The sequence below is a fragment of the Emys orbicularis genome, chromosome 14 (genome assembly GCF_028017835.1).
Source record: "Emys orbicularis isolate rEmyOrb1 chromosome 14, rEmyOrb1.hap1, whole genome shotgun sequence".
In the NCBI taxonomy this organism is placed as follows: Eukaryota; Metazoa; Chordata; order Testudines; family Emydidae; genus Emys; species Emys orbicularis.
This window is the reverse complement of record NC_088696.1, coordinates 995,912-1,023,054: the sequence shown is the minus strand read 5'-3', so window position 1 is coordinate 1,023,054 and position 27,143 is coordinate 995,912. Positions and strand designations below refer to the sequence as shown.

General features: G+C 50.6%; 1 protein-coding gene across 1 annotated transcript in view; it reads left to right on the top strand.

Annotated features, from left to right (window-relative positions):
* The window catches only part of PMFBP1 (polyamine modulated factor 1 binding protein 1), a 353,820-nt gene that overhangs the window by 302,249 nt on the left and 24,428 nt on the right, over positions 1-27,143 (top strand). The window contains exon 14 of the mRNA XM_065416399.1: positions 23,624-23,750. Coding sequence (XP_065272471.1) covers positions 23,624-23,750 — 127 coding nt within the window. The remainder of the gene's footprint in view (positions 1-23,623; positions 23,751-27,143) is intronic.

The window sequence follows — 27,143 nt, the reverse complement described above, 5'->3', positions numbered from 1 at the left end:
TTAGGCTGCATTAGAGCAAAAGTGTTTGGAAGTTGAAATCTGGTCTTGGTCTGGTCCTCATGGAGCACTAGCGCCTTTGCTGGATTTGACAAACTTGATCAAGGTGGAAACAGCTTATGTGTTACATATGGCAAATCCGTGCTCCAAAGAGAAGCACAGGATAATTAATATACACAAATGCTGCCTGATGGATGACTGGGTTGTTACCTAAACACCTGTTTTAATAGCAGACCCATGATGCGGTGGACATGTGGATTGCCTCCAAGTGCCGAGTTCAGGCACAGCTGTTCATGGTTTGGCCCCTTTTCCTCCTGCATAGCTCATTGCTTCACCAGGTTGTGGGGAGAAAAAACAATGAACCTCAAAGTATGAAAAACAAAATGAGAAATAACCAGTTGACCCAGGGCATCCACAGGATAGTCAGGACAGCCCTGCTATGAGAGAACAAAGGGCATATCTGGAAACAGGCAACGTGGCATGAACAGTTACTTGCTCCAACCAACAGACTTTATAGCTTGTCAGAAACCCAACGCTCCCTACACACCTTTGTTTTTGTTGTTTTACCGCTTTGCACCAATGCAAATGGCAAATGTTGCTATATCACAGGCAAATACCAGCTCTAAAATGGTGAGGACAGTTCTGGCTGGCAGAGCTGCAAGGCAGGGTGGGTGTGGAAAGCTGGGTACATGTGATTGTATTGTCTCGGAACACATATGATGTGTGAGCAGATGTAGCTGCACTGGTCATGAGACGGGGCTGGAGATACAGAATCTGTAACCTCCATGTCGCTGATCTGAATCTGCCCTAGCCTAGGGCTTGTCTATACGAGCAGTGTCCTCATGGGGACTGGCGCCGCTGTAACAATAGCAGAATAACTTCTGGTGTAGCTGGGCCAAGAAATTTCCTCCCATAGAGAAGTCCTTAGTAGTTCCCCTCCAATAGCTGTTTGGTAGCATGTGTCCTTGTTCACTTTCTGCTGAGCTGTGTCCATGTCACAAGGCGACCATCACAACAGGCACAAATCGGGGCTCTGGTAATATCCTGACACAGAGCCAAAAGGCACATTGGCCATGGAGACAGACATTGCCTCCAGCGCAGGCTTGATGCACGTGGCTGGGCAGTGGGAGGAAGCTAGCACTGCAGCTGCCAGGCCTGGATCTGCTGTGGGTCGAGAGCTTCCGTCTCCAGAGCTCTCCGTCTGGCTCCTTCTAATGAGCTCTGAACACGACACTTAAAACAACAGAAGATTTGGAACTCCTTGGTAAGGTACCATGGTAACAGCTGCCAGCATATATTGATAGTGAGACTTAATTCTGCACCCCAGTTTATCAGCAGTAGCAGGACATTGTTTTTTGCTTCAGCAGAAATCTGCAGGGTAGGTTTGTCCTGGGGTTTAAGCTGGAATCTTCTTAGTCAGGAAGGAAACTAACGTGCCAGAAGAGAAGGTGATGGTGGGAACCACAGGTTCACCTCCCAGGTGCTGTGTAGGACACAGCTGTGAAGGGAGCAATGTCGTATGGCACCCTCTGCTCCTAGTGTGAGAATTTCTGCCTGATTACTGATCTCTAATACAAAACCTTTTCATTTCTCACCAGATATTTCCTCTTTAGCCAGAGAGCGACTTGCACTGCTCCCCTCTTCTGTGCATACAGCACTGCTAATAGCACCAGCTGGTCCAGCCCATGCTCCCCAGCTCCCTTCTATACATGTCCACACACACACACTGTACTTGGAGAAGTGAGCTGTTGTGGGTGGAGAAGTGATCCTGAAGATCAGACTAGCCCTGCTTGGAAATCCGACCATGATCTGAAACCAGTGCAGCTACCTTCCTTCCCCTCTGTTCCAGCTTCACCGAAGGTGAAGTGGCTGACACCTTTCGCTTTGCAGTTGGAATCAAACACATGAGCTTTTCCACTCCGCTCCCCTGTTAAAGGTTACTAATGGGTGTCTTGAGCTCAGTTGCGCTCATCCTTAAAACTCAGCTCCAGATGGTCTCTGTTTAGCTATTGAAACAGGCTCCTAGTCACTAAGAAGTGACACTAATAATGGGGAGGTCACTGCAAAAGCAAGAGCCTGGCGAGGACAGTCAGAGAAGGAGCGTCTCTCCCTTTCCTGGTGTCCAGCCTGACCACTAACGGGACCTGACCAGGGGAGTGGTGCCTCCCTTTCCCCTTAAACACCAGAGCCCAGGAGCAAGAACACCTTGTACTGAAGCTGAAGTGTCAGCTTCCACTCAGGCCTCGTCACAGGGTGTAAAAGGAGGCAGGAGATGCTGAGTTCTGCTCAGGGTTTGCGGGGAGTGTTCGGTGGCTACCAACCCCACCCCAAGGCTTCTTCTGTGAGTTACCATGTTAATACAAACAGTGCAGGGACTCCAAGGGCCATGGAGCAGACTTGTCAGGGAGCCCAGCTCTTACCTTGTTGCTGGGATGTTGAGTGCAAGACCCCATGATGTCTGCCAAAGCGTTCTCTGATTCTATTCTGTTCTGTACAGGTCCTTACACTGCCCTCATCCCCCTATTATCTGAACACCCTCCTGTAGTGCAGGGAGTGAGATTGGGTGAGGTCAGAGAGAAACAACTGAGATATTTCGACACTAGTGTGAAGAGCCTGGGCAACAAAATGGAAGAACAAGAACTACTGGTGCAGGACGTGAACCTGGACATTATAGGGCTAACAGAAAGATGGTGGACTAGCAGCCACGCTGGAATTCAGGTATTGACGGGTATACACTGTTCAGGACAGAGAAATAAAAGTAAAGGTGGTAGGCTAGTGTTGTACATCTATAGTGCAGTAGACTGTAAAGAAATAAGAAGTGAGAGTATGGATAAAACAGAATCAGTCTGGGTCAAAATCACCTCGGGGAAGGATTGTGAGAAAGGTTCTATTGGGGTCAAGTTTAGATATGACTAGAGAGAGAAACACTATCAGAAATCATGCCATTATGGGAGACTAACTTCTTATCTATAGATTGGAGAACAAATGCTACTAATAATGGTCATGCCTAGTTATTCCAAAATGTGATAGACAACATATTTCTTCACCAAATAGTCACTGAACCAGCAAGAGGCAATACTATTTTAGACTCTATTTTGGTAAGTAGTGAGGACATTATAGAAATAATGGGAATAGGCTGTATCAAATAACGTTGGCTCAAGTGATCACAAGTTGATTCAGTTTAAATTCAATGGAAGGATAATCAAACCAGTAACTAAGGTTTTTTATTTCAAAAGGACAGACTTTGGGAAACTGAGGGAACAAATTAGCAAAGACAACTGGACTGAAGAGCTCAGGGACGTAAATGTGTAAGAGGCTTTGAATTTCTTCAAGTCAAAGGTGCAAAAGCTATCTGGAATGTGCATTCCAAGCCAGTAAAGCTTGTGGGAAAGGGGTTCAGACCTAACTGGATGAATCACCGCCTCCCAAAGGATAGTAGGAGGACGCAGAGTGCCTACAAGGCATGGAAGAAGAGACTGATCAGCAAAGAGGGCTACATCTTGGAGGTCAAAAAGTGTAGGGAGAAAGTGAAATTTGCCAAAAGTCAAGCTCTGTTAGACCTTGCAAAGAAAAAACAGAGTAAAAAGGTCTTTAGTCACATAAATACAGAGAGATCAGAAACAGAAGTGGGGCCCCTATGCAGTGAGGATGAGGGACATCAGAACAGCCAGACTGGGTCAGACCAATGGTCCAGCTACCCCGGATCCTGTCTTCCAGCAGTGGCCAATGCCAGCTGCTTCAGGGGGAATGAACAGACCAGGGCAATTATTGAGTGATCCATCCCCTGTCGTCCAGTCCCAACTTCCAGCATTCCAAGGCTAGGGAAACCCTGGCCACCTTGGCTAATAGCCACTGATAGATAAACTCATGGAGGATAGGTGTTATACTTTTAGCCTTCACAACATCCCCTGGCAATGAGTTCCACAGGTTGACTGTGTGCTGTGTGAAGAACTACTTCCTTATGTTTCCTTAACCCTGCTGCCTATTAATTTAATTAGCAGAGATTACAGATAATCTAGGTATGGCCAAAAAACTAAATGAATGTTTGCCTCAGTCTTTAATAAAGCTAATGTAGAATGTGGGCGAAAGGGCAAGATGGTTAATGGGAATGAGTGTATAGACATGGAAATTACCAGATCTGAGATGAAAACAAAACTCAAAGACCTTAATGTGCCCAAATCAGGAGGATTGGATAATCTCCATCCCAGAATACTGAAAGAACTGGGACATGAGATTGCTAATCCAGTAGCAAATATAATTGGGGTGGTCCCATATGACTAGAAAATGGCAAAGATAGTCCCTATATATAAGAAAGGGAAGGGGGGAGTGAACCAGGCTACTGCAGACCTGTTAGTCTGACCTCAATAGTATACAAGAGTTTAGAAAAAATTCTGAAGGAAAAAATAATTAAAGACTTGGAGGTAAAAGGAAAATGGGATAAAATGCAACATAAGTTTACCAGATAAGATAATTGATTTCTTAAACAAGGGGAATGGAGTAGATTTAATCTATCTGGGCTTCAATCAAGCACCTGATACAGTGCCATTTGGGAAATTATTAGTAAAGCTGGAGAATATGGGGATTAATAGGGGTATTTTATGGTGGGTCAGGAACTGGCTAACAGGGAGATGACAAGGGGCTGTGCTAAAAGCAGCTCCTCAAGGACCAGTTTGGGGACCAGTCTCATTTAACATTTTCATTCCTGACTGGAACAAGAGGCAGGAGTGCGCTAATGAACTTTGCTGATGACATGAAGTTTGGAGACATCGTCAGTATAGAGGAGGATCGGAATATTATGAAGACTGTCAATTGCAGACATGCGTGCGATTAGCGTACAACAAATTAACTAGATTTTTAAAAGTCACAATTAATTGCAGTTCTAATCGCACTGTTAATGATAGAATACCAATTTAAATTTATTATAAATATTTTTGGCTGTTTTTCTACATTTTCAAATATATTGATTTCAACTATGACACAGAATACAGAGTGTACAGTGCTCACTTTATACAATTATTTTTATTATAAATATTTGCACTGTAAAAACAGTAATCACAACTATTTTCTTAAATCTCTCAATTAATTGTGGTTTTTAATCGTTTGACAGCCCTAACTATTATAGAGAAAGGACTGGATGGCTGGAGTAATAGAAATGGGTTTAAATTTAATAGTACAAAGTGCAAGGCCATGTACGTAGGGGCTCATAATCAGAATTTCTGCTCTAAGCTGCGGGTTCATCAGCTGGAAACCATAGAGGGGGAGGAGAAAGACCTGGGTGTATTAGTCAGTCCTAGGATGACTGTGAGCTGCCAGCATGATGCGGCTGCGAAAAAGACAAAGGTGATCCTAGGATGCATCAGGTGAGGCATTTCCTGTAGAGACAGGGATGTGTTAATGCCATTGGACAGGGCACTGGCCCGGCCTCATCTGGGACACACTAGTATTCTGGTCACCCATGTTCAAGAAAGATTAATCTGAACTGGAGCAGGTTCAGAGAAGGGCTGCGAGGATGAGCAGGGAATGGAGGGCCGATCTTACAAGAGAAGAGTTGTAGCAGGGTTGCTGTTTACTGAGGTGCCTTTTCCAGGGCTGGCCCACAACATTTTGGCACCTGAGGCGGGGAGCTCAAATGATGCCCCCATGCCCCCTCACTTGGGCCAAAACTTTGAAAGGTCTCAATTCTGCCTTCTTCCTGTTCTACTCCTCTCATGGTACTGCTCTGCTACCTATCCCAATAAAGGAAAACTAACAACTTAAAATGCCTTGTTAAAAAATTTTAACACTTAACTTTCAAACGCCTGAACAGCAAATGTGACTTTTCTTGTCTGCATAGTAAACACTGGCATTTTTATCTGTTTTAATAATCAAAGTGGTGCTTTCCGTGCCTTCTTGGTTGCCAAGATTTGAACTGCTTCCTGCTGAAGGTCCATAGTTGGGCCAGCTCATGCTCTACTGAGATGGTTGCAAGGCCAACCAGCCTCTCTGGTGTCATTGTGGAGCGTAGATGTGTTTTTATTTACTTCAGCTTGGAGAAATTGCATTCTCCACTGGTAACTTTCACAGGGGGAGGGATAGCTCAGTGGTTTGAGCATTGGCCTGCTAAACCCAGGGTTGGGAGTTCAATCCTTGAGGGGGCCACTTAGGGATCTGGGGAAAAATCAGTACTTGGTCCTGCTAGTGAAGGCAGGGGGCTGGACTTGATGACCTTTCAGGGTCCCTTCCAGTTCTAGGAGATTAATATTTTATTTTATAGGAAGTGTTAGAAGTATGCACAGAGCAACAAAAGCATTTGGAAAGAGGGTGGTCATCTTAGTTGTGCACATATATTCCAGAACAGCCTTTGGAGTTGATCCTGCTGAAATGTATCTTGAAAAGGCTTTCAGTTCATCACCTAAATCACTCTCATCAATATCGCGCATGTCATCATGTGTCAACACTGTCTCTAGTTCCCTGCATTGCTGGTGTAGGTCTTCAAGTATAGTGAGGAGTTTTGGAATATCATACAACATCCCAAATATACTGCTGTGTTCCTTGAGCTGCATGAAACGTTCTTCAACTGACTGTATTGCACAATCTAGCACCTGGTTAAAGAATTCAACTTTGAATTGTTGTTTGGGGTCTCTTATGGGATTATCCCGTGCCTCGTAATCAAAATGTCTTCTTCTTCGGTGACTCTTGTATTCTTGAATGGGTGGGAAAATAGCTTCAGTGTGAAGTTCCTCTGCCAACTTCTGTGCACTCTTCAGAATGTTTTGAAATCCCTCATCTGACCAGTAAGACTGTAGGTATGACTTTGCTTTGTCCAGTTGTTCCATAGCTCCAGATATATCAAGGTCAACACCTTGGAGTCTCTTGCTTACAACATTTATTTCAAACAGTATGTCCTGCCACAACACTAAGCCACACAGAAATTTGAAGTTATGTATGTTTCTGGTGATTCCATTTCCCTCTGCCACTGTTCTCCCATGAACAGTTCCTGTCATAGCATTATCCTCCATAATGGCAACTATGGCATCATCTATCTTCCCAATTTGGTGTTTGATAGGCTTTATCGCCTCCACTCGACTTTCCCATCGTGTGGCACTCAGTGGTTTCAGTGTCAGAGAGGATGTTCCCAGATGTTGCTTCAAAATTTGCCATCGATGAGTTGATGCAGAGAAAAATACAGAGATGCTTTGAATTACATTAAAAAATTCAGCAGCCTCACTAGAAGCTGATGCTGCATCACTGACGACCAAGTTCAATGAATGAGAACTGCATGGGACAAAAAAAGCTCGAGGGTTTAACTCTCGCATCCGTGTCTGCACTCCTCTGTTCTTTCCTCTCATGTTGGCACCATTATCATAGCCCTGACCTTTCCTGTCAGCTATCGCAACTCCCGTATCTTCCAGCTTTTTAAGGAGCACATTTGTCATACCAGCTCCTGTAGTATCATCAATGTCAATAAAGTCTAGAAAATGCTCTCTGACAGTCACCATTGCAGGGACATTGTCACTAGGTTCTGTTGTTGTTACAAAACGCACCATTAAAGTCATTTGTTCCGTATGGCTGATGTCAGGTGTGCAGTCCAGGATAACAGAGTAATATCTTGCTGACTTCAGATCTGCCACAATCTTCTGTTTGACTTTTGTTGCCAGTAACTGTATTATCTCATTTTGAATTGTTTTTCCAAGGTAGTGGTGTGTGTACATTTCTTGGGTGGTGACTCTTCGTAGATGCTCCTGGAGTACAGCATCAAACTCAGCCATCAGCTCCACAATTTTAAGGAAGTTTCCATTGTTTGGCACATACAGCTGAGCTGAAGTGCCATGTAGTGCTAGGTTTTGGGTAGCAAGCATTCTCACAATGGCAATGAGCCTTTTCAGAACATTTTGCCAGTAAAGAGACTCTGATGCAATCTTCTCTTGAAACTGATCATCTATGGTGGCCTTTAACCTTAGTCTCATCTCAAGCTCTTTCCACCTATGGAATGCTCTCTGGTGATTTGCTGCCTTCTCATGGCATGCCAGATTTCTAGCCAGATTTTTCCAGTCCTTTGTTCCTGTAGAACCCAATGTGGCTGGAACATTAGACTGGAAGAGTTTGCAACAAAAACAGTATGCAGCATTCTGGGTTTTTGAGTACATAAGCCATTGCCTCTCTACTTTGTCACCATTGGGGATCACATCATACCAGTAATGTGTTGGATGGAAACATCTATTTTAATTGTCTTTGGGGAACATGAAGTTTTTCACTTGCTGTGGCCCATGCAGTACAAGGAAGTCCCCCAGGCTACTGCTCAAGTGGGTCCCACAGTCCTGGATCATCTAGACTTAAGGAACTAAACTCAGCAGCAGCTGTTTCTTGCACCTCCACCACACTCTCCTCTGATCTACACTTTTCTTCAGGAATGTGCATGGTTACATCCATTTGAGATGGCGATATGGATGCTGCAGTAGCTGCCAGGTCACCTGCACTCTGACTAACTGGAAGATTAGGCATCTCCTCACCACTCACATCCTCACTGGGGCCGGAAGGCTCACCGTGAACATTTGTGTCTATGTATCTCAGGAGAGCTCCTTCCTGCTTAGATAGAAAAGCTTCCTTTGCTTGCTTTCTTTTTCTGAATGCTGCCCCAGAGGGGCGTTTTCTTCTTTCACTCATGACTGCTGTTCTGTGCCAGCTAGAGTGGCTCTCAACACTCAGTTGAAGGGGACAAATAAGCAGGCTGGTAGCAGGGCCTGAGTGAGGGAAGATATCAGCGTCTTAAGAGCCTAACTGGCTCCTACTGCTTCAGTTGGCTGCCTGTTCTCCTCAAGTGGGTTCAGGGAAGCAGCAGGAAACAGGAAGCTCCCTGAGAATCTGGTGTGAATCAGTCCAGGCTCCTGGGGGTGCTAGAGAGATACATAAGAGGCTCCTCTGCTCTCTCCCTGCAGCTCCTGCTGCTTTCTGTTATTCCCTCTCACCTTTTCTCCTGCCTGCCTGTTATGTCTCTTGTGCCCCCTCCTTCCTCCAGCACAGCACTCCACCATCTCTGTGCCTCTAGAGCAGAGAGAATACATATACACCAGCAGCAGACACAATTTTCTACACTCTGGGTCCTAGTGGCGCCCCCCCTCTCCCTCCCCCCTGTCTGGCACCTGAGGCGGCCGCCTCATGGTAAGGCCAGCCCTGGCCTTTTCATGCCTAGGGGTTGCTTTGCAGGCACCTTCCCCCTGTTAGCCTCAGCCCTAAGGCTAGTTTAATAGCAGAAATGGTTCAAACAATCCTCAGGGCCCCAGAATAAAGTCCATAACCATAACCCAAAAGTTCATCCTTGGCCTGGTTCTTCTGCCATACTTGGAGCTCTTCCTCAGTCCCAATCTGCTTCACCTGAAGCTGCCAATCCCATCCCTTTCTTGCTGGAGCTCAGTCCTCTGGCCCTGGCGTCCTTTTCCTCTCAGCCACATCCTCCTCCCAGGCCTTCCTGCTTTGGCAGGCCGCTTCCAGGCCCTACCAGATCCAGACCAGGTGTACCTTTGTAGTAATCAGGGTTGGCTGGCTATAGGCCATTCAGTTCTTAAGGGACAAGCCACCCTGTTACAGGACTAAAAGAGCTTAGTTTGTTTAGCGTAGTGAAACTCCGGCTAGGGGGGATCTGATTGCTGTAGAAACACATCGGTGGCAAACACCAGGGAGGGTGAAGAGCTATTTAAGCTGAAGACAAAGTTGGCACAAGAACAAATGGAAATAAAGTGGCCCTTAATAAATTGAGGCTGGAAATGAGCAGACGGTTTCTAGCCATCAGAGGAGGGAGATTCTGGACCCTCCTCCCACAGGTGCAGGGGGGCAAACACCCTCACTGGGTTTAAGATGGAGCTTGCTACATTTATGAACAGGATTAAATGATGGGTGGCCTGTGATTTCAGAGGTCTGAACTTGGTGACAGGAGGTCCCTTCCAGTCCCTCATTCCGAAGGGATGTGACTAACGTCTGTCACATACGGTTTGTTTTCATCCATGTCCCCGCCTGGGGGAGAATTGTGTGTGGAGTGCTTTGGTTTGGAATGCCCCTGGTGCTCCATGTTTATGTCCAAGAAGTGTGTCTGGCACAGAGAGCGGAGTGTGGGAGGGTTGGGATGGCCTCAGTTCCTGTGAGAGTTTGTTCCACACGCTTGGCAGGCAGGATGCATGGTCCAGTGGTTAGGGCCTTAGCCTGGGGTCTCAAGGATCCAGGTTCACTTCCTTACTCCACCACTCATTCCCTGTGTGGCCTGAGTCTCTCCGAGCCCTCTCCCATGTGTACAGTGGGGATGACAGTCCTGCCTGCTGCACAGGGGAGATGTGGGGTGGTGGAGAGAAGTACTGGAAAGATTTGAGGCTCTTGATGCTACAGTAATGGAGTCGTGTACCTAAGGTAGGACAGGTCCCTGAAAAGACTCTGTCTCCTGCAGACAAGCTTTGCTTTTATTGCAGACAGTTCAGTTGTGGTCGGAGCAGAGTTGTTGTCCATAGCCCTCAGCCTGGATTATAAGGCGCTTATAAGGCCCTGGCCACGGCGCTCCTTGAAGATAAGGGCTGGGACTTTGAACATGACTCGAGGTTTTGGGGGAAGTCCGTGTATAGAGCAGTGATCGGTCTTGCAGTGGCCTGTGTTGCTGAGGAGACGCTGCCACATTTTGTACCAGCCGGAGTTTCCTCAAGGCTGATGGCTTCATGCCCACATATTCTGCATTGCTGTTGACCAGATGGCTGGTGACACAGGCGTGGGTAGCCAAGGCCAGGCCACCGTTCGGCAGAGTCTCTTCGCCAACTGGAGATGATAGCGTTTCTCACGGGTGCTGTTGTGTGAGAGCTTAGCACCAGTGAGAAGTCCAGGAGCACTTCTCAGCTATGGACCGAATTGCCAGTTGTGGCTGTGAACCTTTACCAGGGGATGCTGCACCGTCACTGCAAACTCTTCCGAGTGCATTTCCTCTGCTCACCAACATCACCTCTGCCTTGCTTGGGCTTCAGTCACCTGTTCAGCATGTCTGCCTGTCTCTCTAAACTAGTCATGTATCTTAACCATTTCAACAGCTGCTTAAGGGCCTTAAGAACCCAACTATGCTTAGGGCAAAAATTCAAGCTCTAAATTTTTTTCTTGTTTGTTATTATTACAATAAAGACCATCCTAGGGCTGCAGGAGCAGCACAGCCCAAGTGGCCGTGCCATACTCCTTGCCGCAGGGCGCTTCTTCCAGGCTGCAGAGGGACATGCAAAATGCTGCAGTGGGAGGGGAAGCTCCTGTTATTAAAAAGAAGAGTAATGAAGTGGTGAAGCATAAGACTGTAAAGAAGGCCTGACCAGGCTGTGAGCACTGGCTGCTGCTGCCGGAGTGAGATTAAAATCTGTAGGGAAATTTTGTTCCTTTGCACTATCAGAAATTAGGCCTAAATTCAATTGCATTCTGCACAATAGCTGGCAGCAACTGAGGTTAAGTGGCCCTGCTCTCTGATGTGTTCCTGTTACTCTGCACTCTCAGCTCATGTGACTGCAGTCTGCTCTTAGAACAGGTCGTCATGGCAACTGATGATTTCTATTACCGTACATGTGAGTTCACATTCTGGGCCTGGCTTACGCTTGGAAATTTCCAGTTAAAATATTTATTTATGAGAAAACACAAAACTTCAGCGAGGGAGAAAGAGAGAGACTGAAGCCAGGCCGACGTGTGGCTCTCCCCAGACTGCTGAAGGGGAAGTTGGGATACGGACCCAGCAGCCTGGCAGATTTTGGCATAAGCAAATCCAGACGTCCAAGCGACCTTGAGGAGCTGAAGGTCAGAGTTTCAGTTCCCTCATGCTGCTCGGTTTTGGTTAAATTTCAGCCTTTCCCAGCAGGCAGCTGCCCAGCAGAACGAGGGGCTGTACTCGTGGGGGTGGGAATCGGATGTCATTGAGGAGCTGAGCTGGTGGGCTCCTGAGGATCCTCTCCCCTCGCTGGCTTGTGGCCTGTTCCCGGGATCCCCTGAGTATAGTCTGGCTGCTGAGCTCCTCAGGTACTGTTCATGTGCAGCGTGACCTGCACAGGCTCTCACCTGAGATGAGACCAGGGCCTGCTTGGGAGGCTGGTGTCCCGCAGATTGCTTGGGCCAGGACTGGGGATTCTCATGTGTAGCATTGTCAGGGGTCCAGCTGTGCTGAGAGCGCCAGTGAAGTAACGTACAGATTCTCCAGGGCCTGCGTTCTGCCCGACAGACTCAGGTCACGAGTGGCGTGGTACGCGGTGCAGCCCGGGCTGAGTGGTGGCCAGTGGAGCTGCAGCTGCGCTAGATGATACGTTGCGGGGGGAAGTTTGGGTCTAATTCTCTTCTCAGACAACCTCACGGACTCAGTGGGCAAAGTGGGGGCAGAATTTGGCCCCCTGTGTAAGAGCCAGGAGAGCGCCTGCGGGAGGAGTAAATTGTGAATGATTTCAAAAGTGGAGGAGAGCTGAGCCAAACATCTCAGCCAAGGGCCAGCAAACCTAGGGACTGACAAAGAGACTCCTGAGGAAGTCCAGAGGGTGATAAACTTCCTGAGGCAGGCATCACAAGGGGCCATCAGCTGGGATATAGACCATCTTCTGCAGGAAGCAAGGCCCTCTGGCAGGGCAGATGTTCAATGCTCCTTTTCCTGCCTGGAGCCCAGGAGAGCTACCTGCACACCAGGCGCTTTCTCTTCTGCAGGGGGAAGCAGACGGACTCGACCTGCACCAGAAGGTGCCAGGGAAAAGCAGGGGGGCCTAGTTAGATCGACGAGAGGAAGGCACGGGAGACAGCTGAGGAGGATGCAGGGATATGGAACTAGAGAAGCACATGGAGCCATTCGGCTGAAGAGATTTCCCATCCAGGGCCGCCCAGAGGATTCAGGGGGCCTGTGCAAAGCAGGGGAGCGGACATAAAAAAAGGCGCCACCCACTGCGGCGCTTGTACTCACCAGGCGGCGCTCCGTGGCGGCAGCAGCGGCGGGTCCTTCGCTCGCTCCAGCGGCACTTCGGTGGCGGGTCCTTCAGTGCTGCCGCAGACCCAAAGACCCGGACCACCGCCGGGTGAGTAGCCAGGGAAGGGATTCTCGGCCAGGGCTCGCGGGGCCCGGGGCAAATTGCCCCACTTGCCTCTCCCCCCCGGGCAGCCATGTTCCCATCTAGGGGAGAAATCGGACAAGAGGAGGCGGAGGATGGACAGTAGCCCAGCCAGTGACCAAGAAGCCAGCACTGAAAGGAGACTGCCCAAGGAGAGGCAAGAAAAGACCTTGAAGGGCAACTTGAAAGTGAGGGCAATGTCCAGGCCACCTATGAGCCAGCTATGGAGCAGGGTGATGCGCTGTCTCCCGGAAGCCAGGATAAGGACAAGGAGTGTGCCAAAGGATACAGAGGGACTGCCCCTTTGTGCAGCCCACCTGAGAACCAACAGTAACTGAGGAGGCTCAACAGAGCCCCTGGTGACACTGGTGGCCTGGAGCAACTCGGGACCATCTGGACAAACACCAGCACTAGGTGAAGTGAGCAGCACACAGCCCCCATGGAGACACCGCCGGCGGAGGAGAGGATGCTATCCTCCATCCTCACCATGGGTACTAACGGAAAGGGAGGTTCCCGCAGTCCAGCAGTTGGATAATGAAGGGGCAGGTGCAGATGTAAATCTGGCTGGATGAAGGGCAGAAACCAGCTCTCCTGAAAGCTTGGTTGAAGCTCCCCATTCCCTGCAAAGGCAGTGAGTGATGCAGTGTCCATCCAGCTCACACCCTGCTTCACTAGTGCCCCCTGCTATTGTCCACAGGGACAGGCATCCCTGCTGCCATGCCGAGCGCTGCACCAGGGTCTCCTGGCACTCAGCAGGCATACATAGCTCTTCTCCCAAGAGACCATGCTAGCAGATACCCGTGAGGAGCATGGTATCCATGCAGAGAGAGCTGGACATGCTAAAATGGTGTGAGAGTAACTGGACTGCTTGTCCAGAGCTGTGATCTCCGAACCCCAACACTTGTGCAGTGCCGTTGTGCCCTGGTACGCCACATGGAGCATGTGCTGTGCGTGAAATTCCAGCGGAGACCACTGCCCTGCGAGCCTCAGAGCCCATGGTCTCTGGCGGAGCAGAGCTCTGCAAGTGACATTTGTGCAGATCAGCAGTGCCACCTAGTGAGCATTTGGTTTAAGTCCTGGCTCTTTTCCAGAGGTCATCAGGCCTCCTCAAAGGCAAGAGAGTGGCTAATGAGGTGAGGTTCAGTAGCGCTGTCTCTGGAGAGACTTCCAGGCAATGTCTAAGCACAGCAGCCAGTGTCTCCCTGCATCCTGATGAGCTAAGGCATTTGTGTGACCAGTTTGCTCTCTGAAAACACTCAGGGAGCTTCAGTTAACCCCAGCCCAAGAAGCTCCTCCACGCACAGTGCAGCAGTGTGGTGCGCCTGTCGTCACATTTACAATCATTGCAATTCGTTTTACATTTGGGTTTGTTTCTCCTATTTTGTTCCTTGGTAAAATAGCTTCTCAGTGTGAGCTGCAACGTGGTTGCTGTGCCCCTGCCATTCATTCACCCCTTTGCCTCAATCCTCCCCCCGTGCAGTGCTTCCCACCCCCTCCCTGCAGCCACATCCTCCTCCACTCACTGCATCCCTGACCTGCCCCTTATTCGCACAATGACCTCCCCTTCCCCAGCTTTCCCTGATTCAGTTCTGGGTAAGGTATATATCTGCTAGACTAGAACCACAGTCAGATATCATTAAGGATGCAAAGGGAAGCAGTAGAAAGCTGAGAAATGCCAGAATTAAGGATTCTCATGCAACCTGCATTGTGGCCCTTTGTGCATTTCTTTGCAGTTTGATATGCTCTTCAGCTATGTGATCACATACTATTTTCTGTCTGATTTAGTGCACTGGACAGGATCCTCTGGGAATAAATCAGAGTTGGGTGGTCAGGCACGCTGTCTGGTCAATGCCTGCCTGATGTATTGCAGAAGCTGGATGGGCTGTAGTGACTGAGGCAGGGAACAGCAGGGAGAAGGAGTATTGCCAACCCCACAATTCATAGCTCATGAGTCAGACCCCACAAACCATGAGACAGTTTTCCCTAATCTTTTTTCCCTAATTCTCATTCTTGGAAACAGCTGAATCGTTTCAGCTGAAACTTTCCAAAAAACAGCCTGAAGCAGACACCTAGCACAGAAAATTTCAGCAAAAACAGTTAAAGTTGGGGAAGTCATAAGCAACTGAAAACAGGGTCTTATAATAGAAAATGTCAGGCAACCTTACTGATAGGTGTATATCCACCTATAGTATCACAATAGCACACAGGTGTGTGAGGGACCCTACCTCGGTGGTGGGAGATCGGGGTAGTGGTAAAGGGAAGGGATAGGCACACACACACATCCCCATATACCTGCTCATGCTCCAAGCAGCAAATGGTGTGGGTTTTCTCTGGGCCTGCTGGGGGCCACTGTGGGGTGGGCTGAGGCCCCTAATCGCTGCTTTGTCGGCCCCACCCCCAGCTCCCCACCAGACAGGAAGCAGCAGTGGTGGCCTGGGCCAGGACTGAGCCAGGCCCTGGTCCCTGCCCCAGGCCAGGCTGGACAGCCAGTGCCATGAAGTGAAAGACACCCCCCCCCCCACTGCTCCCCTTTCTCCCTGGGATAGGACTGGGCTGCCCCCTCCACAATGGGACTGGCCCGCTAGCCCCAGAAGCAGGGATGGCCACGTCCGCCTCCATGCTGTTGGGAAAATCCCCGCCGTTCGGGGTGCGTGGGGACTCGGGGGCTGTGCATATCCGTGAAATTCAAACACTTTCTCGGGATGCTGCCGTGGATTTTTAAAAGCCTGCAGTTCTCACAGGGCCTTGCCCCTGTGGCCTCAGCACAAGGAGATTTGTCCACTGGTTCCAATTGCTGAACCTCCGCAAAATAGGGCCAAGCGCTGTAGAAGCTTTCACGAGTGACCCCCAGAGCCTCTAGGATAGTGCGTCCTTCCTTGCAGCCTGACCTAATCACAAGAGACACTGCCACAAACCAGGTGTCAGGCGGGCCCTTAAAAACACGGTAGCGCTGAGAATGCAGCTCCCCGTAAATCCTGGTGTCTGGTTATCTCCGACTGAAGAGTCTGATTGTGACGCCTTTTTTAGTCATTCCAAGGGTTGGCTTCCCCTATAGCAACTGGTTTTCCAAACCCTACCCACACAGGGACCAGGGTGTGCCCCCCGCGGCTCTGAAAGTCCTTTCTGAGATGGATCCTGCTGCAGCTTCTTAGGGTAGGTTGCCAGGTATATGGCAGTCACCAGCAATTCTGTGCCAGTGTTCCTCTTCCTCATCCACCTTCCCTCCCACTTCATCTGGGAAATTGCTTCTCAGAGGCAGCTCCATCGGCGCTGTATTTGTGTTTGTTTCCTGCTTCTGGAAGTTTGCCAAGGGAGGTGGAAGTTTGCAAGCTGGTCCTGTGTCTCCTTGGTGGAGCCATAAGGGGAACAGGATGGATTACTGGCTGGTCCTTTTCCCTTTGACGCGGTGAGGCGATGGGCACAGGGATGCCCTGCCTTCCCCACACTTTGTGTTCTCCCTTGGGAGATCTGAATGGTTAGACTGAAATACTCCCATGTCCCCTTTCCTTCTCTCCTGTCCTTTAGGGCTCATTCTCCTTTTCTCCCTCCCCCAGGTCTTTCCAGCTCCGGGCCAGAGGTGCCATACTGAGCTGGGGAGCAGGCAGATGGCATCTCCCTCTCCATCTCCTGCACACACAGCTCCTCCAGGGACTGAACTGCTCGTGAAACAGCCCTTTCCTGCTTGTGCTAGCAGAGTAAGGTGGCTAATGCATTAATTGTACACTTGCAACTAAAGAAAACCCTCTACCCAGTTCTTTCTTCTCACCTGCCCTGCTCTCTTTCTCTCCGCCCCAATCCATGTTACTTCTGCCCAATATGAACTGGACTAGCTTGGCCATTACTAACCTCTTGCTGTATAAAACAAAGCCAGCCCTTGGTTGCTGACATGCTTTGCTGGTGTCCCAGGGTGGCTGTAGTGAGAATAAAGGCTGGTCTACATTCCGAAGTCAGGTCGATTTAACTACATCACTCTGAACTGTGAAAAATGTCACACCCTGTGCAGTTGAACTAAGCTGACATGAGCCTTAGAGCAGACACCGCTAGGTCGTTGGACAAAATCTTCCCTCAACTTAACTTATCGCCCTTCGCAGAGTGGATTTACTACAGGGATGGGAGACCCCGTCTGTTGCTGCAGTGTATGCTCCGGTTGTGCTGTTGCAGTGTTTCTAGCCAGACCCCGAGTCTCCTGCCAGGTATACCGTACATGCTGCAGAAGGGCCCGAGAATGAGAGAGGGAACTCAGGCCTTTTCATTGTATATGGAAAGGGAAAAGACACAGGGCTGGTCTACACTGGGAAATTACAGGGGCTGCATCTCCACGCCCCTGAGAGAGGTAGCTGTGGCTACCTAGCCCCCGGTGTAGGCAGTGCTCCTTGGGGGGGGAGCTGGGTTATGGTGCCGCGGGGAGATGCTGCAGTGGCACTGCCTACGTCAGTGGGAGGGGCTCTCCCCTCAACGGAGGTATCCACCGCTTGAGAGGGGGGTAGCTAGAGCCACAGGCGAATTCCCTCATCCACCTGGTGCTGTCTCCACCGGGCACTAGGTCGCGCTAGCTGCGTCGCTCGGGTGGATTTTTCACAGCCCTGGCCACACAGTTAGACTGACCTAATTTCCCAGCGTAGCCCAGGACCATGTGACAGCTGCAGCACTGCACTCAGCGCAGACATACCCTGGGAATGAACGCGAAGCTCCAGGCGGGAGCCAAGGGCTAGTTCAGTGGTTTTCAGCCTGGGGGCTGCAGACTCTGTCTGAGTTTCAAAGGGGACCGCACCTCCATGCAAAATTGTTGGGGTCTGCAAATGAAAAAAGGTTGAAAACCACTGGGCTAGAGGAAGGGACTCCGACGTCCTGACACCAAGTGCTACAGGTAGGCCTGTAACTCCATGTCTGTTTCAGCTCAGCTGTTCCCCAGGCAAAGCTTAAGCTGACTCAGACTAGAACAATCGGGTGCTCACTGAGTTACATTAGCAACTCTAAGAACAGGAGGACTTGTGGCACCTTAGAGACTAAGAAATTTATTTGAGCATAAGCTTTCCTGGGCTACAGCCCACTTCATCAAGTGGCCTTTAGCCCACGAAAGCTTGTGCTCAAATAAATTTCTTAAAGTCTCTAAGGTGGCTCAAGTACTCCTGTTCTTTTTGCTGAGACAAACTAACACAGCTGCTAGTCTGAAACTCATTAGCAACTCTGTTAACAGCCAGGTTCAAATCCCCACCAGAAGGAGAAGAAGGTAATTTGCTCATTATCAACATCCTCTGGCTGTACAAGGAAATGATCATCATCAACATTGCAATCCTCAAACCCATCCCAACTCTGCCCGGCCCTCCAAAAGGGTCTGACTGCCACAAGATGCCAGGAAGAGCCCTGGAAAGAAATATGAGCAGCAGCCAGCAGGACCTGGCACCATGAAATTGCTGCCCCAACCTCAGTGTGGTAGATAGTCACAGGTCAGAAGCAAGTCCCACACCAATCAATGATCCACTCTTGGAGCTGGCTCTGCTGGCCCTAGACCAGTGGTCCCCAACCTTTTTGGTCTGGCGGGTGCCAGACGACGAGACATGGAGGACCGTGGCGGTGGACGAGCATCCGCCAAAATGCTGCCGACAAGCGGCAACCTCAATAGGTGTCGCCGCTGAAATGCCACCGAAAATCGGCGGCGACGCCTATTGAGGTTGCCACTTGTCGGTGGCATTTCGGCGGATGTTCGTCCGCCGGCCAGTACGCGGGTGCACTTAGATGCCCCGGCGGGTGCCATGGTGCCCACGGGCACCGCGTTGGGGACCCCTGCCCTAGATAAATCCTTTCCTCACTACAAGACAAACCCTGCCCCTGGACGGATACTGACCCTAGTGGTGGCCCTTGCACGCTGCTGAATCAGAAGCCCCGCTAGCCACTCCCAAAGCCAAGTTAGGTGCAGAGAGGAGCTTGTAAAAATCCTCTCACGGCTCCCACTGGCAATCATGGGCAGAACTGAGGCCTTCGGTCCTGGCCGTGGGCTGGGGGGATTTGCTCCTTTCCTGGTAAGCAGCGGGAGAAAGGACAAGCATCCCGCCAAGCTGCTGTGCTCGGGGATGAACCTGGAGCTGGCAGGCAGCAGGGCTGGGGGAGGGCAGCTGTAACCTCTGCCAGGGAGCTGAGTCTATTGCGCTTAGCCAAGACAAGGGCACGGGGTGACTTGATCCCAGGCTGTAAGTATCTACATGGGAACCGATATCTAATAACAGGCTCTTCAGCCGAGCGGCCAAAGGTCGAGCACGGTCCAAGGGCTGGGAGTTGATGCTAGACACACTCAGACTGGAAACAAGGCACACATTTTTAACAGAGAGGCCTTGGCACAATTTAGTGAGGATCGCGGTGGATTCTCCATCACTGCTCATTTCAAATCCAGGTTGGAGGCTTTCCTAGAAGATCTGCTGTCGGGATTATTGTGGGGCCGGTCTCTGGCCTGTGTTGTGCAGGAGGTCAGACTAGGTGACCACAGTGGTCCCTGCTGGCCTTGGAGTCTCTGAACCGCCAGTGCTTAGGGCCCTCTCCGTGCGGGGGGGCACTGACAGACCCTGAGCTTGGCCCTGCAGTGACACCATGAAGGGAAATAAAAGAGAGGAAAAAATGGAACCTGCCTTTAACAATCAGTTTAATCTGATCTGAGATCTTCAGCGCTAAGTGCGTTAATCAGAACTGCCTGCATCGGATCACTGCGGGGCAGAGATAAGGGTTCTGCTGAACGAGAACCTTTCATTCTATGCAGTGGTCGGTCCCAGGATAGGAGCTTTTATTGGACCAACTTCTGTTGGTGAGAGACGAGCTCTTGAGTTTACCCGGAGCTCTTGGTTATGAAGAATAACAAGGTCAAATCACCATGCAGTCCCTGTCCCCCCACCCCCCATGTAGTCTAGTCACCTATGAGACCTGCAATTGTATCGCTGCTGGAGGAGGGGGTTCAGCCCAAGGCACCCACAGCTTCCCCTCAATGAGGGGGCCATAGCCTGCCAGGGCAGCCCCAAAGGGCAGTAAGTGAAGTCTGTCACTATAAGGCAGATTTTCTAATCCTTCATCATTCGTGTGGCTCTTCTCTGAACCCTCTCCAGCTGCTCAAGATCCTTCTTGAACTGTGGGCAGCACCAGAACGGGACACAGGATTCCAGCAGTGGTCGAACCAGTGCTAAATACAGAAATAAAATAACCTCTCTGCTCCTACTCGCCCACGGCTACACGGACAATGATCCCATTAGCCCTTCTGGCCACAGAGTCACATTGGGAACTCATGTTCAGCTGATTACATCCCACGACCCTCAAACCGTTTTCAGAGTCCCTGCTTCCAGAGTAGAGTCCCCCGTCCTGTAAGTGTGGCCCACAGTCTTTGCTTTTAGCTGTATTAAAATGCATAATTTGCTTGCACCTAATTTACCAAAAAAAGAACAGGAGTACTTGTGGCACCTTAGAGACTAACACATTTACCAAGCGACCCAGCTGGCTCTGTATCAGTGATCTGTCCTCTTCGTTACAGTAGAACCTTAAAGATACGAACACCAGAGTTATGGACTTGCCGGTCAACCTGTGAAACTGGAAGTAATCAATCAGGCAGTAGCGGAAACCAAAAACAAACAAACAATCAAATACTGTACTGCCTCAGGGCTTTATGGTTTCAGCTCCAGCACTCCCCCCGTAGCTAAAGCCCCAACGTGCTCCCCCCCAGGCTGAAACCGGGAGCGGAGCCTTGGGTAACTCCAAAGCCGCAGAAGCTGGGAATGGAGCCCCAGTGCTTCCCCCAGGTCTAGAGCCCTGGTGCTCCTGTGGGGCAGAAGCCCTGAGCCTCCCACTCAGAGCCCCAGTGGCCCCTAGGGTCAGAAGTCCCGACCCCGCCGCAGAGCTCTGACCCCACCCTGTGTCTGCAGACCCAACTCCCCTGTGGCTGAAGGCTGTAATGTCTTGTTCAGAATTATGGAACATTTCAGAGTTATGAGCAACCTCCATTCCCAAGGTATCTGTAACGCTGAGGTTCTACAGGATTTACCTCTCCCCCAATTTTTGTGTCGTCTTCAAACTTTATCAGTGATTATTTTGTTTTCTTCCGAGTCATTGATAAAAACCTTAAATAGCATGGGGCCAAGACCTGGTCCCTGCAGCACCCCACTGGAGACAGACCCACTTGATAATTCCTCTACAGTTACAATTTGAGACCTAACAGGTAGCCAGGTTTTAATCCATTGAATTTGTGCCACGTTAATTTTATATCAGTGTCATGTGGTACCGAGTCTGGTGATATCTCTGACTCGGTGGTTTGTTTTTTTTCACAAAAAACTTTAAGAGGTTGAGGTGGCCACTCCATCCTGCTGCGGCACAAACACAAACTCCAACCTCCACCTTTTGCAAAATGGGATTCTTGTTTTCCAGCCGGCCCCACTTGTAACAGCCATTCAGAGCGTTTGATCAGCGAGAGCACACTGTATGCCAAAGGCTGGCCAGGGTGCTGTGCCCTCCTGCATACCTCAACACACCCCTCTGTGGAAGGGCCCTGGAGAGCCAGCCAGATCGGTTTTATAACACCCAGGAGATTCCCCCAAAGTGGGGAAATTGCCAGCTACCCCTCTGGAGCAGCTTTCCAGCCAGTGCTTGCTGCCTGAGCATCCCCCTGCAGCCTTAACAGAGTTGGAGTATCTGGGCCAAGTTCTGTGTATAGCATCTTCCCGAAATGCCAAGGATTTCTACCCCGCCTAGCTGATGGGCTCTGAAACCTGGAGTCGCTCCCTGGCCCAGGCCAGACTGATTCAGTATCAGTTTCAGCTCTTGCTTGTCCTTGATCCATTCCTGTGAGGAGAGGGGGGACCATTTTGGCAGCAGGGTCGTTTAAAAGGAGGTGGCTGCTGTTTGCAGGTGGCTGGGAGGTGCGGATTGGGGCTGAAGCCATGAGTTCTGTACAAGTGAGGAGGTCAGGGGGGCAAAACAAATGCAATTTATCCCATAGTTACAGACCCAAACGAGTTTATTCCTTGGTGCCATCACCTTCATGTGCATTAAACAGACATAAGGGCAGATTTTTCAAACACTTTAGGCAGGCTACTGAGCATGCAACTGCACGTGCTGTCAGGCACCTTAGCACGCAAAGCAAAAAGAGCAGCTAACTGGCCCCCTTGTCCCATTCAGGAGGCCAAACGTTGACTGAGCCAAGGAGCCGTCACTGTTTGCTCTGCCCTCTGGCCATTCATCTCGGGGTGCGGGCCCAGGCCTGCCTCCCCTGCAGTGGCCCAGCTGAGAGGTGCTCAGGCCCCCAGCTCGCACCAGTGTGAAATGCACCATCCAAGCTACAGAAACCCACTTTAAGGCACATTACAATAGGGCTGCGATAGCTGGGTACAGCTTTGTTGCTGCTTTTCCCCTGCCCTGCACATCGGCTGCCACCTCTCCTGCCCTCCGTGGCAATGGCTGCAGCGAGGGCCTCTTCCTACCTCCAGTGACTAGCCCTGGCCTTCTGCTAGCGACGATAGTGGGGAAAGAGAGCCCATCTCGGAGCCTGACGGTGCAGGGCAGGGGGTCTCACCCTCTTTCTTTCTGCGCCCCCCCCCCCCCACACACACACACAACATGCTATAAAAACAGGGCCTAGCGGGGAGAGGGGGACCCTTAATCATAAGTGTAGTTTGACTTTTATTTGGGGGGGGCAGGGCCCAGGGGTTTCAGGGCTTTAGCCCCATGGTGGCACCGGAACTCAGGTCTCAGGCCTTCAGCCCCATGGCTCCCAGCTTCAGCCCTGCATAGGCACCAGAGCTCGGGGCTTCTGCCCCACAGCTCCCAGCTTTAGCCCTGTGGGGGGTGCTGGGACTCAGGGATTCAGCCCCCTGGCTCCCAGCTTCAGCTCCTCAGAGGCACCAAGGCTCAGGGCTTCAGCCCAGCATGCCTGCCTTTAGCCCTGTGAGGGGCTGGGGCTCCAGCTGCAGAGATCCGTGGCCCCCCCCCCCCCCCATTCGGGCAGACACTCTCCCTGTCTCAGGCGCTTGCTTACCAAGTGCTGGTCTGCTACTGCCTCCAGTCAATGCGTTTAGCTGGAGGCCTCTGATGTTCCCATTTACTACAACGTGCACAGAGGGCTGGGCAGCTTTTTTCACTATTGATCTGATGCTTTAAGGGGAAGAAAAACCTCCTTGGCTGTCTAAACACTATTGATCCGTGCTGGGGAGCCGTGCCGCCAGGGAGGGGTGTGGAGGGATTGAAATTTCATTTCCAACAACTTGTTTCTGTTATTTCTACCCTTTCGGACAGGTAGAAACACGGAGCAACAGCCTCAGTCAGGGTGGTCAATAGCTCCGCCGAGCGCACAGCCCGTTCCTGCCAGGGCCTTCCGGTGGCTACAGGGCTGGGGTTACAGAGCCAGAGGCTGGAGGTGCGAGCCAGCCTCCGCCTCTGCCCCCCAGCCCTGCAGTGGCTTCCTGCTTTGAGTCGTCCAGGGATCCTGGAGAAGGCTGGCCGGTGCCCCCACCTTGACCGTCCTGCCATGCCCCACTCGCCCCTGGCCCAGCTGTGTGTACGATGCCAGCAAGGCCAGCTAGTTACACCGTCCCATTGCAATGCAGGCTGCAGAGCCTGCAGGAGGCCAGCCAAGCACAGCAGCTGAGGACAGCAGAGCAGGATGGGACCATCCGCACGCTGCAAAGCCAGCTGCAGAAACAGCTGGAGAAGCGCCAGGGCGCTGAGGAGCAGGTACTGGAGGGGTGGGCATGTCCAGCAGGCCCTGCTCTCGAGAAAGGGACTGGCTAGAAAGAGGGGGCGTCGCTCGGGATAAAGGTTCTTTCCTACACCCAGATGCTCAAAGTGAGCAAGAGGAAATCTGTTGGCAGGTCCTGGCCCTCCACTCACCCAATGGCTAGCCTCAGGAGATGGGGCATGGGATCTCTGGTTAAGGAACTGAAAGAAATTAGGCAACCTCCTGCCTTAGATACTTGTTAGCTATCCAGGGTCCCTTCCCCATTGACCTGGGCAGTGCTTGTCAGCAGAGAGCACCTGTTGTCCTAAGGAATCCCAAAGCACTAAACCACCCTTAACAGCCCGCGAGATCGGCTTACCTGGTCTTGTGCAGCCAGGTCTGGAGGGAAGCATGGCAGCTACTTAATGGCCACAGCAACATTACACAAGGACATAGGGCAGGAAGTGATACTGTCACCCTGCTCCGGCGAAGAGTGGCTGGGAACTAGAATGACTGCAAGCATTGGGCAACACCGGCATGCCCCAAGCCCCGTGCACTGCCTGGACATGCTGGGCTTTCCCATACCGCGTCAGGACTAAGCCAGCCCAGCTTAGCACAAGGCTGGGGGTGCCCGGCTTCACTAGAGAAGGCTTGTGGCTGCATCTGGAGAAGTCCAGGCTGAACACCAAGTCCCTGTCACAACTGCATCAGCCCTGCAGCTCCTCATTCTTGTGAGTGAGGTTCCTGGCTGGGAGCCTGCTGTCCCCACCTCCTGGTCGTCTGCCTCAGAGAGGGGACAGGACAGAGTATTGTGAAGTCCATCAGGAATCAGTGGCCCTGGTTCTGCATTCACCTACCCCTGTGTAACACACTGGCTGCCATGGCGTTTCCATTGTGAGAGCAGGATCAGGCCCACAGACTTTCACCCCATTCTCTCCATCCTGCACCCAGCCCCTGCCCTGCTTTCCCAGGAGCGCCGAGACTCCTCCCCGGACAGGAGCCTGCATTGCACACGAGCCAGCAGATTAGGCCCAATAAGCAGAAAGAGGAGGAATTGTGCAGGGTCCTGACAGATGTGGTGAAGTGACATTCAGAACTGTCACTCTAGTGGAAGTCACTGCTACTCAACTAGAAATCAGTGTCTTGTGCTTCCTGCAGCCGCACCTCGCTTTGATTGCTGTCCTGAACCTTAGCGACTCAACAGTTCACTGCTGAACTGACCACAGGGTGTGTAACCCACGTGCTGCTGGAGGCCACACACCTGGGTTTGGCGTAACTCTCTCTTCGGGAGGGTTTGCTCTCATTGGGTTCTGCCGGGGAGTGGCTGGCTCCTTGCTGCGTTGCAGGTGGAGCACAGTGGAGCGGTGGAGGGTTCGGCTCAACTGCCCTCGCACCAACTAACACACCAATTCCTGCCTTTGAGACGCTGGCCCATCAGCCTGACTGGTGCCTCATAACTAGCCATATAGTCACCTCCCCCTCTGTCCTGCGGCTCTGCAGCTGTGGGCAGCCCCAAAGCAGGACACCAACGGGTTCTCCTCTCTCACACCCTGTCGACCCAGGGCACGAGAATGACAATCCTGAGAGACTCTGTAAGCTCACAAGGGAGTCAACTGCAGGAATTTTCTGAGGTGCCAGTTAGATTTTAAACCTGGAACCTAGATTTGCCAATTGGCTCCGTGTTCTATCATATCGAGAATGGAATCGAACAGAATAAGCCCTGTGTACTCAGTCCAGGGAGTGTTAGCTTACTGATTTCAATGCTGGGGTCTTTTCAGGTCAACTTTTAACTTGAACAGTATTTCTCAAATCAGGACACTGGATTATTCTTAACCAGTCAACAGTTTATTAATTCATGCAGCGCCACATCAATATACAAGTGGCAGTTCACCAAGCAAATGTAGACACAACCAGTGCTCCAGGCAAGTACTAAATACACCAGTACAGTCCAGAGTAGGGCGATGCTAGCAGTTACACAGAGGAACAATCCAAATCACCAAGATCTCATATTACATTTACTTCTGACATCAATCATCAGTTCTTAGTACCCAATACATTTATCATGTGTTCAGTACTTCTCCAAGCAGTAAGAATATACTTGTCTTTAAGGGACTTTCAAGAATATGGTCCCAGGTATTTGAGTGGATTGGTCCAAAAGGGGCAAGTTTAGAATATCAAAAGCAATCGTTTGAAGTTACAGTTCAGCTCTCTTAGGTCAGTTTGCTTGAATTTATAAAGGCAGTCATGCATAAAGCATTAGCCAGAATCTAAAATATGGCTACTTGATGGGTCACTACAGAGTGTCAACTTCATCCAGGTAAACTTCAGTTATTTATGTGAAAGAACGGAAGGAGAAACAATCTTGGAAATGGAATCTCACCACTTCCTTGTTGCACTGGGGATTCTGCAGCTTTAGTCAGCTCTGGGGTGTGTCAGCTGCTGATGACCTCAGTTTTATCTACCCTGAGTCTGGGATTCATTGGCGGGGCCACCCCGGATTTCTATTGGTCATTTGCCAGCTGGCGCTCAGCTTTCAACTTTCTCACTTTCTCTGCTGCTTCCATCAATATCCAGTAGATGGCAGAAGTGTATAGTCAATTTCTTCAATGCTTCTTTTATTCGGAGGGTTTGATCCATTTCATAGATAGAGCCCTGCGCAGATACAAAATGTGTATTCGCATCTGATCTGTGCTCTGCAAAAGTCATTCGCGGATATCCTCATCTGCAGATATAAAACGGATATCCGCAGATTTGCAGGGCTCTATTAATAGACTCAGAAAACCATAGAGTTAGAGGGACTGCAAGGGTCAGCCAGTCTGCCCCCTGCCAAGATGCAGGATTTGTTGTGTCTAACCATCCAAAACAGGGGGCTCTACAGCCTCCTTTCAAAAACCTCCAGTGAAGGAGCTTCCACGGCCTCTGAGGCAGAAAGCTGTCCCGTACACATGCTAAGAATTTGCAGGATGTATTATGTTTTGCAGCAGTTGCCTTCCAACAGGTATCAGGGAAGTTAAAATCCCCCATCAATACTAGCTCGTATGTTAGCTAATCTTGTTACCTGCTTGTAGACTAAGTCATCCACTTCCTCTTCCTGATTCGGTGTCTATAATAGACCCCCACCATAATATCACTTCTGTTCTTTTCCCTTATCCTCACCCAGAGATTCTCAATAGCTTTGGCGCCAGGTTTGTATAATTATTGGCGGTTCCCAGAACGTCCATAGGACAGACCGGGGCAACTGCCCCAGGCCCCAGCCCACCCCACTGGCTCCTGGCGTCGCTCAGGGGGAGGGGGCGGAAGCCAGAAAGAGGCAGGGCTGGGGTTGGGGGAAGGAGTGGAATGGGGGCGGGGAGGGAGTGGAGCGGGGCAGGCTGGAGCCGGGTCACTCTGCTGCCAGCACCAGACTCCCT